Source organism: Megascapheus bottae, chromosome 2 (genome assembly GCF_031878675.1).
Source record: "Megascapheus bottae isolate mThoBot1 chromosome 2, mThoBot2.hap1, whole genome shotgun sequence".
Lineage (NCBI taxonomy): Eukaryota > Metazoa > Chordata > Mammalia > Rodentia > Geomyidae > Megascapheus > Megascapheus bottae.
Window position 1 is genome coordinate 17405881 of NC_143510.1, and position 16558 is coordinate 17422438.

A 16558-nucleotide genomic window follows, 5' to 3' on the forward strand; every position below is an offset into this window, starting at 1 on the left:
CCTACTCCTGGCTTCTCAGAACTAACCTTTCAGAACTACTCTCTTTGGGTCCTAGGATAGAAGAAAACTATTTTTTAAAAAAATGTGTGAGCCAGGTGCCGGTGCCGTATGCCTGTAATTCTAGCTACTCAGGAGGCTAAGATCTGTGGATCTCGGTTCAAAGCCAACCCAGGCACAAAAGTCTATGAAACTCTTATCTCTAGTTAACCATCAGAAAACTGGAAGTGGTGCTATGGCTCAAAGAGTAGAGCACTAGCCTTAAGCTAAAGATCTGAGACAGTGCCCAGGCCCAGAGTTAAAGCTCCACAACTGACCAAAAAAAAAAAAAAACCCACAAATGTATGGGGACTTTTCTCCTTATACTAGCTGATTTTCTAGCAATCGGGATACCAGCCTAAGTGTCCCATAACTTAATTCTGACACTATCTGGAGTTAGTGTAGAACCACAGGCTAAGGACTTAGTCCTACAGGGTGGGACCCTCAAGAAACCCACTCTTCTGACTTAGAAAATCAGGGGTTCAGCCAGGCATGGTGGCTCACACCTGTAATCTTAGCTACTCAGGAGGCTGAGATCTGAGGGTTGAAGTTCAAAGCCAGCCTGTGCATGAAAGTCTATGAGGCTCTTATCTCCAGTTAACCATCAGAAAACCAGAAGTGGCACTGTGGCTCAAGTGGTGGAGTGCTAGCCTTGAGAGAAAAAGAGCTCAGGGACACTGCCCAGGCTGAGTTCAAGACCCATGACTGATCCCATCCCCTTCCTCCAAACAAAAATCAGCGTTTCATACAATCCCTTCAGAGATGGATCTCAAAATTGAGGAAAATATTATTTACATTATGAAGGATAAAAATTGTGATTCTCATGGCTGGAACAGAATGCTTGATATCCACAACTTTAAAAAAGGAATTATTAATTTTGGCTTGCCATTTCAGAGACACCAGTCCATTATAGTAGCGAGGACATGACAGAACAGAGCAGCTCACATCATGGTGGCCAGGAAGCAGAGGAAAGGGAGAATGCAGGAAGGAGCTAAGGCAAGATATAACCACCATAGACATACCCCCACAATGGCCTACTTTTATCTGTCTTTCACCACCTTCAATAATGCCATCATATTATGAACCCCATCATAGGATTAATCCATCATCAGATCAGAGCCCTCATCTAATTTTGGGGAATTACTCCACAGATACCCAGACAGTACACCTTTCTAAAGTTTTTTCCAGTCCCATCAAGTTGACAGAATTAACTTTCAGGATAGCTATATAGAATAAACAAGAGCTGACAGACACCGAGCATCGGTGCTTCCATGCCTGTGGATTTGGTATGTACCATGCTCTCATGTAAATTTCTTCACTGACTCCAAAGCACTCCAAACCCCTAGTTTAAGGATTTGTATGGAAATGTTATCATGTAGGTATGATTATGTTTTAATTCAGACTCCAGCCCTTCTCCTTTTCCCAGAGAATGGGGGCACTGAACGTTCTAAGTTTCTAATCATGACTGGTATTTCTTTTAATTTTCCCTGCCACAATCACCTTATTAGAACAAAGATACTCCTATCACACAGAACATTTCAAAGGAGTAGAAGCCCTCTAACAGGAACTAGGATAAAAAACCAAACCAAGTGCAGTGACTCATACCTGCAATCCCAGTTTGGGGAAGAGAAATAGGAGGATAGATGTTTGAAGCCAGCCTGGGAAAAAAGTTAGTTAGATCCTATGTCAAAGAACAAGCAGAAGTTAGGAAGGAGCTATTTGAGTCCAGCCCTGGGCAGAATTTTGAGAGGCTTAGGAGCTAGTCTGAAAAAATAACTAAAGCCTAAGAGAGTTGGGAACCAGTTCCCAAGTGTTACAGCACCTGTCTAGTAAGCATGAAAGACAAAAAATGCTCCTAGCATCCCTGGCACATGGGAAAATTGCAAGGGATTTTGGGAGGTCTGGGTCAGAAATCAGGGAAAAATCCAAGTGTGTTCTCCTTACAGATTCTTTGATATGTATTTGTCAGGCATTTCTTCATATAGAATGACCCTACAGTGGCAGATATTTATTCAAATATGAATAAAATTGAACTTCAGAAGTAGATTTAGGGATAGAAGTCTAAAACAAATCAGAAGCCACTTTTTTTTTTTTTGCTGGTCCTGGAGCTTGAACTCAGGGCCTGGGCTCCATCCCTGAGCCTCTCTGTGCTCAAGGCTAGTGCTCAACCACTTGAACCACAGCATTTCCGGCTTTTTCTGTTTATGTGGTATTGAGGAATCAAACCCAGAGCTTTGTGCATGCAAGGCAATATTCCCAACCCAAGAAGCCACTTTTGTAAACTCCCTTGAGCTCACTTTTTTTTGGCCAGTCCTGAGGCTTGAACTAGGGCCTGGTCACTGTCCTTGGGCTTTCTCAAGGCTAGTGCTCTACCATTTGAACCACAGCACCACTTCCAGCTTTTTCTGGGTATGTGGTACTGAGAGATCGAACCTAGGACTTCATGCATGCTAGGCAAGCACTCTACCACTCCTGGCCCTATGCTGACAAGATAGTTATTTCCTTTTGAGTGAACCCTCAATAAATACTTGTAACAAAATCTCTTTATAACTTTTTTTGGTTGGTTGTGGGGCTTGAACTCTGGACTTGGGCTCTGTCCTTGAGCTCTTCAGCTCAAGGCTACCACCCTACCCCTTGAGCCACAGGGCTACTTCCTTTTTTCTGGTAATTAATTGGAAATAAGAGTCTCACAGACTTTAGTTCCCAGGCTGGTTTTGAACCGCAATCCTCAGATCTCAGCCTACTGAGTAGCTAGGATTACAGGCATGAGCCACCATGCCTGGCTCCCTTTATAAAACTTTAAGCATCTGTGTACTTGTTTTTATTGAGATTACTGATGAATATAGATAATTTTTACCCTATTGTCTACTTTTTTCATGGTATTTAGCTTTTGCCACAGGACTGGGCAGGGACCTGGTGAAGACCAGATCTGGGAGCCCCTGTGTATTACATTGTCCTCTGGTACTCCCCTCTGCCACTGTGTTTAGGGATTCAGGCCCAGTCCCAGAGTTGGTCTGGATAGCTCTAGTTCTGTTCATTTTTCACAAAAGACTACTTTCCTGTCCAGTTGATGACTACGCTGGTTCTTCTGTGCAGGTTTTTAGACACTTCCAAACAAGCCATAGGGATGCTGTTCATCCACTTCGCAAATGTGTACCTAGCGGACCTCACTGAAGAGGACCCTTGTTCACTGTAAGTGCCATATATTCGCATGTGGTCAGGATCTGTCCTCATCATGCTTTCTGCCTCTTGTCCTCCCCTTCTGGCTTGGAGAGAGTACCCCCTCTCTCCTTTGTGTTTCTTTGCACGCTGCCATGAACTCATACTAAGTGATCAGTTGAGTCTCAGGGCTTTAACAATTACTCCATTCATTGACTTTCTGACATTCAGTCCAAGTTCTGTCCTTTGTGCCCAGATTATTCTACATCTCCAAAGTTCCCAACAGCTCCTGGAAAAACAGGGTAACATTGTGGGAATGTTTCTGCAGCCTCCCTGTGGACTCAGCCTTTCAGGGGCAGAACTATTATGAACAATTTACCCTAAAGAATATGGGTTGTTCAACTTTGTGAAGAGTGCTACACAGCTCCCAGGGAAATCTGTCTGAAACCTTAACTGGCCCTGCAATATTGTTCTCCTTGTCAGTCCTTCTATTAGAAGATAGAGTGGCAGAAGAGGTATGTTTCCTCTGCCTCCTTTCACCTACAGAGCAGCCCTACTCTATAGATACCTTTATTATCCACACATTCTAGTTGGTACAGAGTTGTTATAGCTTAAGTGGTGAAATAGACTTGAATTAGTTTGAGGGGCTCAAAGCCCACATAGTACCCTGCTATCTGTCCATCTCTCATTGGTTGAATACACAGTATAGAGCTTGGTCTTTGTTTCCCAAGGCATCAGCATGGCAGTCTCAATAGTATTTGGCAAGTGCATGAATGAATGTAATGCCAACAGATATATCTATTGTTCTTGTTTTCAGACTGGGTCTCAGATGTGAGAACTTAAGTGTAAGTAGCACTTGACATTAAATAGATATTAGTATCTGAGAGCTAGAGCCTTGGGACAGATGAGAAATTGCTGTGGAAGACAGCAGTGCTGTTTTATCTCTGGTCTGAGAGTGACACCTTGAGACGCTAAAGAGGAAGGCAGGCAGGAGAAATCTGTCACCCTCCCTCTACACTGGTTTTCTGGCCCACTGAGAACTAAATGTAGCATGTTCCCTCTGATGCTGGAGTGCTGTGCTTATCAAGGCTAGGGCAGTCTTTGTAAATTGTCGCAGGTCTCAACCACTTGGAATTTCCCTGCAGTCTGGCTCAGTGTCCTGGAGCTTGTTTTTAAGGACATGACCTTATTTCCCATTTTGTCTCCTCCAGATTGCTGGGGCTTGTAGCCAGCAGTGTTCATCTGTTTCTGGGCACAGGGCCCTCAAGGGAGGGAAGGTGGGCAAGAGGCCTTTCCTTGATGAAGGAAAGTTGTCACTGTAGACATGACTTCTGGATCTCCCACTAATCTCTGGGCCTTTCCCAGATCAGTAAAGTTCTCTTCAAAGTAACAGCTTGTGAGGAAGCTTTGTGGTAGCACACTTCCCTAAGTACACAATCCTGGATCCTATACCTAGCATTAGAAAAACAAAAGTATGAAGTATTTTTGCACATGATTGCTGATGGAAGTGAGTTAGGGCCACATGGCCTCCCCTTTTTGTATAAGAGACTTTGGGGACTAGTTTTCTGACTGTCCTGGGACAGTAGCACTGTTGTGGGAAGTCATGAGGGTTGGACCATTAAGAAGAAAGCAAAATCAACAGGCAGATTTTTATTGCTGTTAATTAAGTTTTATTTCCTTGGCTGTTCCCAGGTATTTCCTCTTTTGAATCTTGGTTTGTCAAAGGCACTTAAAGTTCTTCAAGCTTTAGTCCTCCCATTGTTCCCTCAAATTGTTGAATATTAGCATCCTGTTGCCAGGCACCTGGAAGTGACAGACATGACCTCTGCAACTTCTTGTGTGGGTACATTTAAGTCTGCCAGCTCCCAGATCAAGTCTAGTTCAAGGTTGACCTTGGTAAGCACTGTGCTGAGGTTGCAGGCCAATGGTTCTTGCCCACTGACCATGCCAGTACCCTCTCCTCCTAGGTACCTCATCAACTTTCTTCTGGACGCCACTGTGGGCATGCTGCTTATCTATGTGGGAGTGCGTGCCGTCAGCGTCTTGGTGGAGTGGCAGCAGTGGGAATCCCTGCGTTTTGGCGAATATGGTAATATACCATATACATCTGATGGGGCGTGGTAGGGGCAGCATGCTTTGTGCAACCCATCAAGTAAATGGATCCTGGGTTTGGGAGCTGATGGCTATCTCTTCCATGTGGAGGAGGTGGCCGATTCTGAGAACTGAGCATCCTCCTCCTCAGGCTAAGACTGTCACCTTTGTGGCAGAAAAGGTGGCAGGAGCCAAGAGACACTCTGAACTCAGGGAAAGGCTGCATACTTGCTCTTCTGCGAGAGGGCACTAGCAGACCCACCTTTAGGACTGCAAGGCCATCTCATTAGGTCAGATTTCCCATAGAGCTCACCTTCTCTTTCTGCCTGTTGTGGGGGATTCTCATTTTGCTGAAGTCCTGTCTCCCTTAATGCTATGTACTTGTACTTGTGCCATGTTAGGCTATTCTGCTGGCAAAGCAGAGCTTACACAGCCAGACTTCGGGGTGCATCCTCAAGGCAGCGTGTAGCCAGGTTGCTTTGCTTCTTCCAACTATGTGCTTCGATAGTTTCCTCTAGCTGGCACCTGGATGTACCAGTCACATCACCAGAGATGTGATATCAGTCAGGGTTTTAACAGGTGGCTTGTGGGTAAGACAGTTGTAAGTAGGAAGCTGACTGAACATGAGAAACATCTGGCGTGGCCTCCACGGGACTGCTGGTCAGCTGCCCTCTTTGAGTCCTCACTTGTGTTTCAGGACAAGTTTAAGAACTCAGCTCTGTCATACCTTCCCTGTGAGCCTGTTGTCTGCAGGCAAGAGCTCCTTTTCTCAACTGGAGCTTTATAATCACAGCCACCCAGGACAAGAGGCGGGAAGTGGGAATGGAACTCTGGATCCTGCTGCTCTTTCCTGGTTAGGCCTCTCAACTCATGGCTCTGGGAGCAGTGACCACTCACTCCTAGATGGCTGAAGATCCTCATGGGACTGAGGTGTAAAAGGACAGCTGACTCATAGAACTAGCTATGAGTGTTTGGGGAATTTGTAAAATCAAGTAATTATTTGTTTCCACTGGGGGGAGATGAGCTCAGGGGAGGGCTTTTTTTAGCCAGTTACTTGATGCTAATGAGTCACTAACTTAAGATAAGTGTCCACCAACAACATGTGCCTTCTTGGCCTCCAGGAAAAGCTTCTGAGGTACAAGCTCAGTTCCTCAGCTTGTAGGATGAAAATGGACCACAGCATATGTGGACCAATGTGATGTCATCCTTGTTTATAGAATAGCCACCCAGAGGAGTTAGGTGGCTCATCTAGCCAGTGTGGACTCTCTGCAGCAGGATTCTTAAGCCCTCCTACTTCCACAGTGTTCACCCCTACTCCTTTGCTGTCAAGATCACTTCATGAAGCCAGGTACAGTGGGTCATGCCTGTAATCCTAGCTATTGAGAAGGCTGAGATCTGAGGCTCGTGCGTGGTTCAGAGCCAGCCTAAGCACTAAAGTCCATGAGATTCTTATCTCATGGGAAGTGGCGCTGTGGCTTAAGGGGTAGGGTGTCCCTGAGCTTTCATCGTGGTTCAGGCCCAGAGTTGAAGCCCCACGACCAAAAAAAAAAAAAAACAAATCCCTTCTAGAAGCCTATAACTGACAGAGCTAACATGGTTCCCTGCTGTCAGCTATGTGACCTGGGAGCAAAGGTCAGGTCTGATTCTGATACACCTTGAATGAGGGAGCACTAACTGTTCACAGACATGTTTTGTCTGTCTCCACCTCCACAAAAGGAAGAAGGCAGTGGCTGTGTTTGTGCCTCCTTCTCTCCCCATATTGCCTGCCTTGGCCTCTGTCTTACCTAAGTCAGTGCTATTGGGAACCAGTGTTCAAGACAAGGCATCTCCAGAAAAAGTTGCCTGTGGTCAAGGACCATCCTAGGAATGCTCCCCAGACTGACAACTCAGTTACCTGTGTTCTATGTGTTAATGTCTATTGTTTTCTATTGCTGCTGAAACAAATTAGCAGACTTCATGAATTGAGATAATCTAGATTATTTTACAGTTCTTTGGAAGTCTAGTGTGTGGTTCTCTTGACTAAAATCAAGGTATCCATATAGGGGTAGATCCTCTGGATGTTTTAGGAAAATTAATTCTGTTGCCCTTTGCAGCCTCCAAAGGCTGTCTGCATTCCTGGGCTCTTGGCTTCTTTCTTCTGTCTTCAAAGCCAGCAATAGATCAGGTTCTTGTCACATCACACTGCTCTGTCCTTGCTGTGACCTTCCACTGCTGTCTTCTACATTAAAGTGCCATGTGATAACTTGGGCAAATCTAGACACTTCATCTACTCTCCATTTCTTAATCTCAAGCCTATTGGTAGTTGTGATTCCTCTCTTTGCTAGGAAATATCACATATCCACAAGTTCCAGGAAATAGGATGTGGACATTCTATTATTCATTCATGATTCTGCCCCCTATATCTGTAAGCCTACCTGTAAATCTGAAGCAGGAACACCCATATAAACATCACAACCTTCTCAGGTAAGCGAAGAAAAGGAGCTTATTTCCACAGAACTTGGGACACTGATGCCACACTCACCTGATCAAAGGAGTGAGTAGTTCTCGGTATTACGTAGTATCTGCAGGTCACTGTTTCTCTGAAAATGAAGTCATGTCCATGGTACTGCTTCATGGCTTTTGCTGCTTGCCCTATCCAAATATTCCCTTCCAGAAGCCTCTCAATGCAGTGTGTTTCTTGGGCCCTTTTTCCCCTATAACTTTTTATAGTCCTAGGGCCTGAACTCAGGGCCTGGGCACTGTCCTTGAGCTTTCTCAAAGTGTGCTCTACCACTTGAGCCACAGCACCACTTCCAGCCTTTTCTGTGTATGTGGTACTAAGGAATCAAATCCAGGGCTTCATGCATGCTAGGCAACCACTCTGTCAGTAGGCCACACTCCCAGCCCTGCAACTTCTTTTCACTTTTTTTTCTTTTTTCTTTTTTTTGGGGGCAGGGGAGTGGGGTTCAGGCATGGAGCTTAGACTCTGGGCCTGGCATTGTCCTTTTAGCTCTTCAGCTCAAGGCTACCACCCTACCCCTTGAGCCTCAGCATCATTTCTGATTTTCTAATGGTTAATTGGAGATAAAGAGTCTCATGGTATTTTAGTGTCCAGGCTTGGCTTTGAACCTCAATCCTCAGATTTCAGTCTTCTGAGTAGCTAGGATTACAGGTGTGAACCACCACGCCTGGTGCAACTTATTTTCTGAAGGAATGATTCATCAAAACCAGAACAGAAAAGAGCAGGACTCAGCAACCATGCTTGGCACATTTGTCAGTTAGAAATGAGTATTATGAGGAGTGTTTGACTCTTAAAGAAACAGAAATGAAAAAAGCTATACTTGCACTTAGTCCAGCTCTGATGACATGTAGTCTAGAATCACAAGAGAGGATGTGTCAAAGATAGACACAGGCCCTTTTTCTCTTTAGTTTTCTCATGGTTTTAAACTGTGTGTGCTAGGGGGTGGGAGATACTGGGGTTTGAACCTAGGGCCTATGCTTACTGGGCAGGCACTCTACTACTTGAGCCGTGCCCCCCCAGGCCCTTCTGATTTAGCTGTTTCTCAAATAGTATCTCCCATTTATGCTCAAACTAGCCTAGAACACAATCCTCCTATTTTCACTTTCTATATAGCTGGGATTACTCTAGGATTACAAGTATGCCTTATGATATCTAGTTTTTCATTGACTGAGATAGGGTTTTGTGAATGTTTTTGCTTGGCCTGGCCTTGAGTCACCTCCAAAGCAGGTATGAAGCACCAAACTTAACTGAACTTTCTTATTTCTGCATGAAAATGAAAACCAAAGGCAGTCACAGTTTTTACTAATCAGTCACAGTGTAAGAGCAAACAGAGTATGCTCACTTTCTCTGTTGGTTTCTAGGCACACAAGTCCCACATCAAATATTTCCCAGTGGTGTTTCCTGTCAGGCTATATCATACTAAGTCTTACTTAATAAACTTAGCAAATAGTTTTATTTACTGGTTTTGCAAAGTTTTCTCAATAAGGTCAGGTGGTTTACTAAAAGCATTACAAAATTCCTTTAACAACTTTACAAAGGCAAATTGTGCTTCAGAAGTGGTTTGCTTCTAGCTCATATTCCCTACCCTAGAGGTGGAAGGCAATAGGAAGACCCCCCAAAAAGCAGCTGCTGAGTTTCTTCATTCTTTCTATAACTTGTCTCTCAGCAGTTTCCAGAAAAGGGAACAGCATAACCTGGTGTGTTGCCCATTATATCTGGGTAAAAACATTCACTTATATTTCTACTGTGTACAGTTGACAGGCCAGGGCAGGGCTGCCGCAGCGACAGGGATTACTATGAAAACAAAAGAATCTGTGAGAAGCTGAAAACTTCTCTTTGGGTCTCCTATTCGCATAGCCTGAATTGGGGTCTTTGCCACCCCTAATCTGTTACTCTGCTTCCATTCTGGCCAGCAAAGTTCAGGCAGCTTCTGGATGATCCCCTGATATTCACACACACACACACACACACACACACACACACACCAAAATGAGCCAGGGATATGCTCAAGTAGCAGACCACGTATCTAGCAAATAAAACTCCCTGAGTTCAAATCCTTAATCCACAAAAAAGAAAAAGATACTGAAATTCCTAAATTTTAAAAAAAAAGTGGCTCACATCTACCATCCAAGCTACTCAAGAAGGCTGAGATCTAAGGCTCGGGGATGGAAGCCAGCCTGGACAGTAAAGCATACAATACTTATCTCTGATTAAGCATTAAAAAGAGCTGTGGCTCAGATAGTAGAACATTAGCCTTGAGCAAAAAGACTCAGAGACAGTGCATGCAGGCCCTGAGTTTAAGCTCCAGGTCTGGCTGAGTTTAAGCTCCAGGTCTGGCGCGTGCATGCACACACACACGCACACACGCACACTCACATGCTCACACGCTCACACACACTAGAGGGGGTTCTCCCCTCTTCCTGTCTCTAGACAGAGTGTTTGAGGATAAATCACAGCATCAGTCTGTTCATGGACAGAGGAAAGGAAGTGTATCACTCACTACTCACTGAAAAAGTCAGCAGTAGATAATAATAGCAGTCTTATTTCACATGGCTTTTGCTGCCAAAGGACAGAGAGAGCCAGTCTTTTGAGCCCCAGCATTGAGCACTTACTAACATTAGTGCCTCTTAATTCTGTCTTAGAATGTCTTAAGGAAGGCCATTCTGGTATGTCCAAATTAGGAATTCTCTGATTGTATTCAAAATCTGTGAGACTCATGAAGTAGTAGTAATAGAGCCAGAGTGGCTAGAGATGTGAGGGCTTGTGGGAAGCTGTAGGGAGTTGGGTGAGGGTGTGTTCCATGTGGAAGCCTGGGCATGTGTGACTAAGCATCATCTTGTCCCTACAGGAGACCCTCTGCAGTGTGGGGCCTGGGTTGGGCAGTGTGCCCTTTACATTGTGATCATGATCTTTGAAAAGTCGGTCGTCTTCATCGTTCTCCTCATACTCCAGTGGAAAAAGGTTTGCTTCTCACCCCTGCTTCTGCAGCTCCCTGCTAAGCTAAGCAAACAACACCTCCCCCTCCCCCATTACCCTCACAGTCCAGCCTGGTTGGAAAACCAAATTTGTTTTTGTCTTAACTTCATGAATGCACCCTGGATTTGGTCTGATAGGCAATTCTTTATTTATTTTATTTCATTTATTTATTTTTATTCATTTATTTATTTTGTAAGTTGTGGGACTTGAACTCTGGGCCTGGGTATTGTCCCTGAGCTCTTTAGCATAAGGCTACCGCCCTACCCCTTGAGCCACAGTGCCACTTCCAGTTTTCTGGTGGTTAATTAGAGATGAGTCTCATGGACTTTAGTGTGCAGGCTGGCTTTAATCCTCAGATCTCAGTCTCCTGAGTAGCTAGGATTATAGGCATGAACCATTGCACCCAGTTAGGCAGTTATGTTTCTCCCACCCTCCCTCTCTCCTACTCCCTCTCCCTCTCTCTTTCTCTCTCTGTCTCTCTCCCTCTCTCTCTCTCCCCCTCTCCTTCTCCCCCCTCCTTTTCCCTCCCTTCTTCTCCCTCCCTCTCTCTCCTCCCTCCCTCTCTCTCCTTCTTCCTTCTCTCTCTCTCTCCTCTCTCCCCTTTCCCCCTCCCTCCATCTCCCCCACCCCCTTTCCCTTTCTTTGCCAGTCCTGAGCTTAAGGTCAGGGCCTGAGCACTGTCCTTGGGCTTTCCCAAAGCTCAAACTCTACCACTTGAGCCACAGTACCACTTTTGGCATTTTTTTTTTAATGTGGTACCGAGGAATCAAATCCACATCTTCATGCATGCTAGGCAAACATTCTACCACTAGGCCAAACTCCTGGCCTTAGGCAGCTATTTATAAGAGCATTAACTTGTTGTTCTTTTACTTGGTATCCATCAGCTTCATTTAAGTAAGTGTCTACTCTAGATTAAACTTTGTGATGTGTAGACCTAATGGAAATACAGTCCCTGTCTGTGGGTTGCTTATTATCTGATTAATCCTCAGACTTTGCAACTGTCAATGTCTCTGGGTTTGCAGATTTCCTCACATACCTGTCTTGACCAGTGATTTTACTAAGCCATTTGGTATCACAAGCAGCTTCCCATCTGTGACCACCTACATGCTGATACCCCGGTGAGCCCACAAATTTCCCTAGCCTAGCCTCTGCCCTCTGCTCCCCATGCTGCAATTCTTGTTCCCTCAGTGAAATCACTAAAGAGTTTTCTGGAACATCTCAAAACTTGCTTCCCGTTTGGTTTTATATCTGTGTCTAGGTTATTCATATTTAAGCAGATAAGCCAAGGTATTTCAGAGCTACTAGGCCCCTCCATACTTGGTGGAGCACTGCTTGGCTCTGGGCCACTGGTTGTAAGTCCACTGTGCTGTGCAAGTCCACACCAAATAGCAGCTCAGAGTGGCAGTTAGCAGTCAGATATAGGACACTGTACACCATGACCCTTAGGACTGTTCCCACTGTGCTCTGGGGGAGTATCTAAACTAAGCCCTTTTCGGGGACTCTTGTGCCTTCTCCATGGTCGCCCACCTCACAGAGTCTACTTCTCTTTACAGGTGGCACTACTGAATCCTATTGAAAACCCAGACCTGAAACTCGCCATCGTCATGCTGATTGTGCCCTTCTTTGTCAATGTCAGTGCCATATTGCCTGTTTTACCTCAGCTTATACTTTGCCTTGCCACATTCCTATTCATAGTTCTGAGTTGGCAAACCGTTTGTTACCTCCTCAGTCTCATCCCCATACCTAGAGGTGATGAGATTATTTCCACAAAAGGCAGGTTCCCACTCCAGCTCCCCTATCAAAACGAAAGGTCCTGGAAACTTTGTCTTGTTCTCCCAACTGGGCAGCCCCTCACCGAGATATCATACCCAATGTGCAGTGCCACTTATAGGTCAGGATCATTTCAAACATGCCCTGATCATTTATTACTGACCTCATACCTTAGGAAAACTCAAGAGCACAATGCCTTAGGGGGAAAAAAGGCAAGAAAACATTAATAATAGTGGTAAAGGAACCATGGCATGTAGAGTGTCAGAATACATGCCCTGGGCCTGTGGGAGTCCAGAGCGGGTATCCAGAGACTTTGGTTCTGGGTCTAAGACAGGCTGCCTGTTACTTCAAAACTCATTAGTACGTAGGGCAGAAATTTTCTTGCATTATCTGTGATACTAAGACTTCAGTGAGGGAAATAGGTTAGAAAACTCTCTCAAAGCTTCTGGAAGATTGCAGGGGACTGGATGAAGTTTCTCTTTGCGTACTTCTGCATTTTATAACCTGGAATAGATCTGAGTAAAGGCCACTCTGATTTGCTTTGCAAGGGGACTATCCCAGAGTAACCTTTCTCTTTCTACAGGCATTGATGTTTTGGGTAGTAGACAATTTCCTCATGAGAAAGGGGAAGACGAAAGCTAAACTAGAAGAAAGGGGAGCCAACCAGGACTCAAGGAATGGGAGCAAGGTCCGCTACCGAAGGGCAGCATCCCATGAAGAGTCTGAATCTGAGGTAGGGGCTTCCAAACTCTCCAGGACCACCAGCCCCTACACATGTTGTGCTTCATTTGGCCACCTGAGTACTGTATCCCAACACCAGCCAGAGTGGGGAGAAAGATGAGCCAAAGAGGACCATGGAATACATAGTGAAGGCAGTTTGCCTCCAGGTCCTCTGCCAGTAGAGAACAACAAGGGGGAGCTGTCTTGTTTCTAGGAAGCTATAAGGACCTCCTTGGGCTTTATAGTTGATCTTTAAGCACTAAGGTGCTAGAAGCCCTGTTTACCATCAGCAGGCAAGGTATCTATACCAACAGGAAACTTCTAAAATGTAGGAATAGGCAGACCTAGAAGGTTTATCACAGAGTCTAGGATAGATGACAAGAAATGAGATTTAGCAGGAGTCTGAGCTAGATGGCAAGGCACTCTGTGGTCCAGGATAAGGTATCGGGATGTGTTTATCTAGACAGTAAGGGGTCAGTAAAGATTTCATTGGGAAAGCCCTTAAGAGAACAATCCAGGAGAGACATGAGAAATTGTTTGCCCTTGTTCCAAAGTTATAGTTTGTGTTCCCCTGCACAGGTAGAACACAGATGGCAAGCCTTTCTACCTAGAGTAAACTGTTCCAGTTTTTCTGTGGTGCTCAAATAATGAGGCCATTAGGTAGATATAGAATGGGTATGTTTGTCCTGAATGTCAGCTTCATGACTGAGTTGTTGCAGGATCTCAGAAAGCAAGTGTCAGTCTTTGCCTTCAGATGTTACAGAATTGGTTGGAGACAGACCCTCTGAAATCCTGTAGTGCTATGTGTGTCCTCTGGATGGTTTTCCTTTTGAAAGGAGCTTGTCAGTTTGTTTCTGCTATATTTAAAGCCCTGGGACTCCAGACATCAAGATGAAGGGTATTTGCCCTGCTGAGTTAGCTCTGATTTGTTTGGGTCCAGCTGAAAGTTGAGTGAAGCAGTGAGGAGCCCTGGCAGCGCTTGCAGGGGTAGACCAGCATGTGTCATTGAGTACAGTGAGGGGCCTTCCTGTGATCCTCTTCTAAGGAATTGTGAGACTTGAAGCCTCACAGGGGGGCCCAGGGTCCAAGAGGGATAAACACAGAAGCCACTGCTGACAGTGATTCCAGCCATGCTTCTCCATTGCTCAGATCCTGATCTCAGCAGATGATGAAATGGAGGAGTCGGATGCAGAGGAGGACCTCCGCAGACTAACACCACTTAAACCTGTGAAGAAAAAGAAGCATCGCTTCGGGCTGCCTGTATGACACATTCCCTTGCTGGGGGTGACAGGTTTGGGGCCCGCCTGACTGCTGGATCGGCAGATGGTCACCCCACAGCATTATCCCCTCCTTTCTCTCTCTGCCTCTCCTCTTCTACCTCCACTCCTCTTGCTGTCTCCTGCTCTCTGCCTACCCCAGACTACTGTGACTTAAAAAGAGGGAAGAGAAACCAGCGGCCAGGGGTGCTGTGGGCAGCTGGAGGGCCCCTGCTCAGTTGCACTACAAACACTGACCAAATATGCAAGCTAAGAGCTTTGTTTGTTTGTTGTTCTGAACAGTGCTGTGAAGGACCCTATGTCTGACTGGGTGGCATGGTGGAAGAAACCAGAGCACACACAGACCTTGGTGGGTCTTTACACTGAGGCTGCTGGCTGTGTGGACACATGATGTGCTTGGGGTTGATAGTCACTCATTGACCAAGTTGGAACTAGAATGCTTTCTTACTCAAAATGGCTTTTGTAACTCTTGATTTCTAAGCCTGTTTTATGAGCTATGACAGTGTTACTGTTTTTTGAGTATGTGTTTATTTCCTACAGAGTACCTATACACTAATGGGCAAAACATAGATTTTTAAGTCTTCCGTATGCTATTTGACTTTTATACTTTTAAGTTATATTTTTATACTATTGTATTTAAAAACTTTTTAAACCCCAAAGAAGTGGATTTGTTTGCCTTTCATGGGGTATGAGCTGGAGAGAGGTAAAAGTCAGGAGGTTTTTTTGTTGTTGGCACTGTTGTTAGGTAATGTCTGGTAATAAAATGAACTAAATGATCCTGTGGGAAGGATAAATGATAAAGGATAGCCCATATCTGGAGATAGAAAGCTGGTGATGTGTGAAGGTGAAGCCTGAGCATGAGGCGGCCTTTCTGAAGGTGATGTGGGTGCTCAGTGTGTGTGGATCAAGAAAGCTTCTTCCAGGGCCCACAAGCTCATTGGCATGTCTGAAGACAGATTACAGACCTTGGTTATACATGACTGAGAAAGGAGGTCAGGAATTTGATCTTTGTGTTAAGAGGAATCACAACCACCAGGCTACCCCTGCTTGTTCTCTGTTTCTTTTCATAGTCTCAACATCTTTGAGACTCCATTGTGGCAGCTACAGAGCCCAGCCTCTGTCGTACCTGTCACCTGCTGCCATCTACTTGCTTATACAACAATCTGAAGCACATCTATTTGGCTAGATGAGCTTGTTTTCACACACTCCAAAGTTGTGAGGTAGCTGGGGCAGCCCTGTAGAGGCAAGAGAGCTAGCTGTCTAAATCCACAGACAGTATGAAGTGCATCTAGTCTGTGCTCCCCACCCCGCCCACCAGGGTGGTGACATCCACTCCTCAGCATGGCCACTGATACTCTTCAGACCAACTCTTCCCTGCTATAGAAGCAGCAAGGTGGAGGTGGCATTTCAGAACAGAAAACCACCTTGCTACAGTGTTGGCTAGAAGTGAGGTGACGCAGGCTTTAGGTGAGAGTAGTATTCAGGGAGGTGATTCCACTCAAAGCCCTCTTTTTAACCCTGCATAAAACTGTGGTGTACTTAAGCACGGGTCTGGATATGCTTCTTTGTGAGCTGAGCCGTTAGGTAAGACACTGGGGACTGTCCTCTGCTACTCAGTGAGATGACATTTGGCTGGGACCTGCATCGCTCCAGTTCCCATTTCTTCTCTCTACCTACAGTTATCCTGTGGCTAACTGTAGTCTTTCCCCACCCCATCACTAGTGGGACATCACTAAGTTGTATTTGGGAAGAGGACTGGCATTCCTGCAGAGACAGTTCTTCCTGGTGACTTTGCTAGTGCAATGTTTAGTATAGATTGGACAACCTGTGACATAGCTGTTTCTGCCATCTTTGTTGCCACTTTACTGAAGCTCAGAGTCAGAACATCATTTTTGGTCTTGAGCTCTTTGTGTCTGCAAACCAGGCATGGAGATAGGAGAGCCACACTATTGGAGCATAGCAGCTCCAGACTGTAGAGGCCTCAGATGACCTCATCGTTAGGTTCATTCCAACTCCTGCTGAGCAGTGG

The 16558-nt window shown here is 45.3% G+C and overlaps 1 protein-coding gene across 1 annotated transcript in view; it reads left to right on the forward strand.

The window, feature by feature from the left end:
• The window catches only part of Stimate (STIM activating enhancer), a 44750-nt gene extending 29968 nt beyond the window's left edge, over positions 1-14782 (forward strand). The window contains exons 3-8 of the mRNA XM_090321108.1: positions 3133-3228; positions 5163-5284; positions 10635-10747; positions 12316-12393; positions 13116-13265; positions 14402-14782. Of these exons, the coding sequence (XP_090177234.1) occupies positions 3133-3228; positions 5163-5284; positions 10635-10747; positions 12316-12393; positions 13116-13265; positions 14402-14518 (676 nt within the window). The 3' untranslated portion in view covers positions 14519-14782. The remainder of the gene's footprint in view (positions 1-3132; positions 3229-5162; positions 5285-10634; positions 10748-12315; positions 12394-13115; positions 13266-14401) is intronic.
• The last annotated feature ends 1776 nt before the right edge of the window (positions 14783-16558 follow it).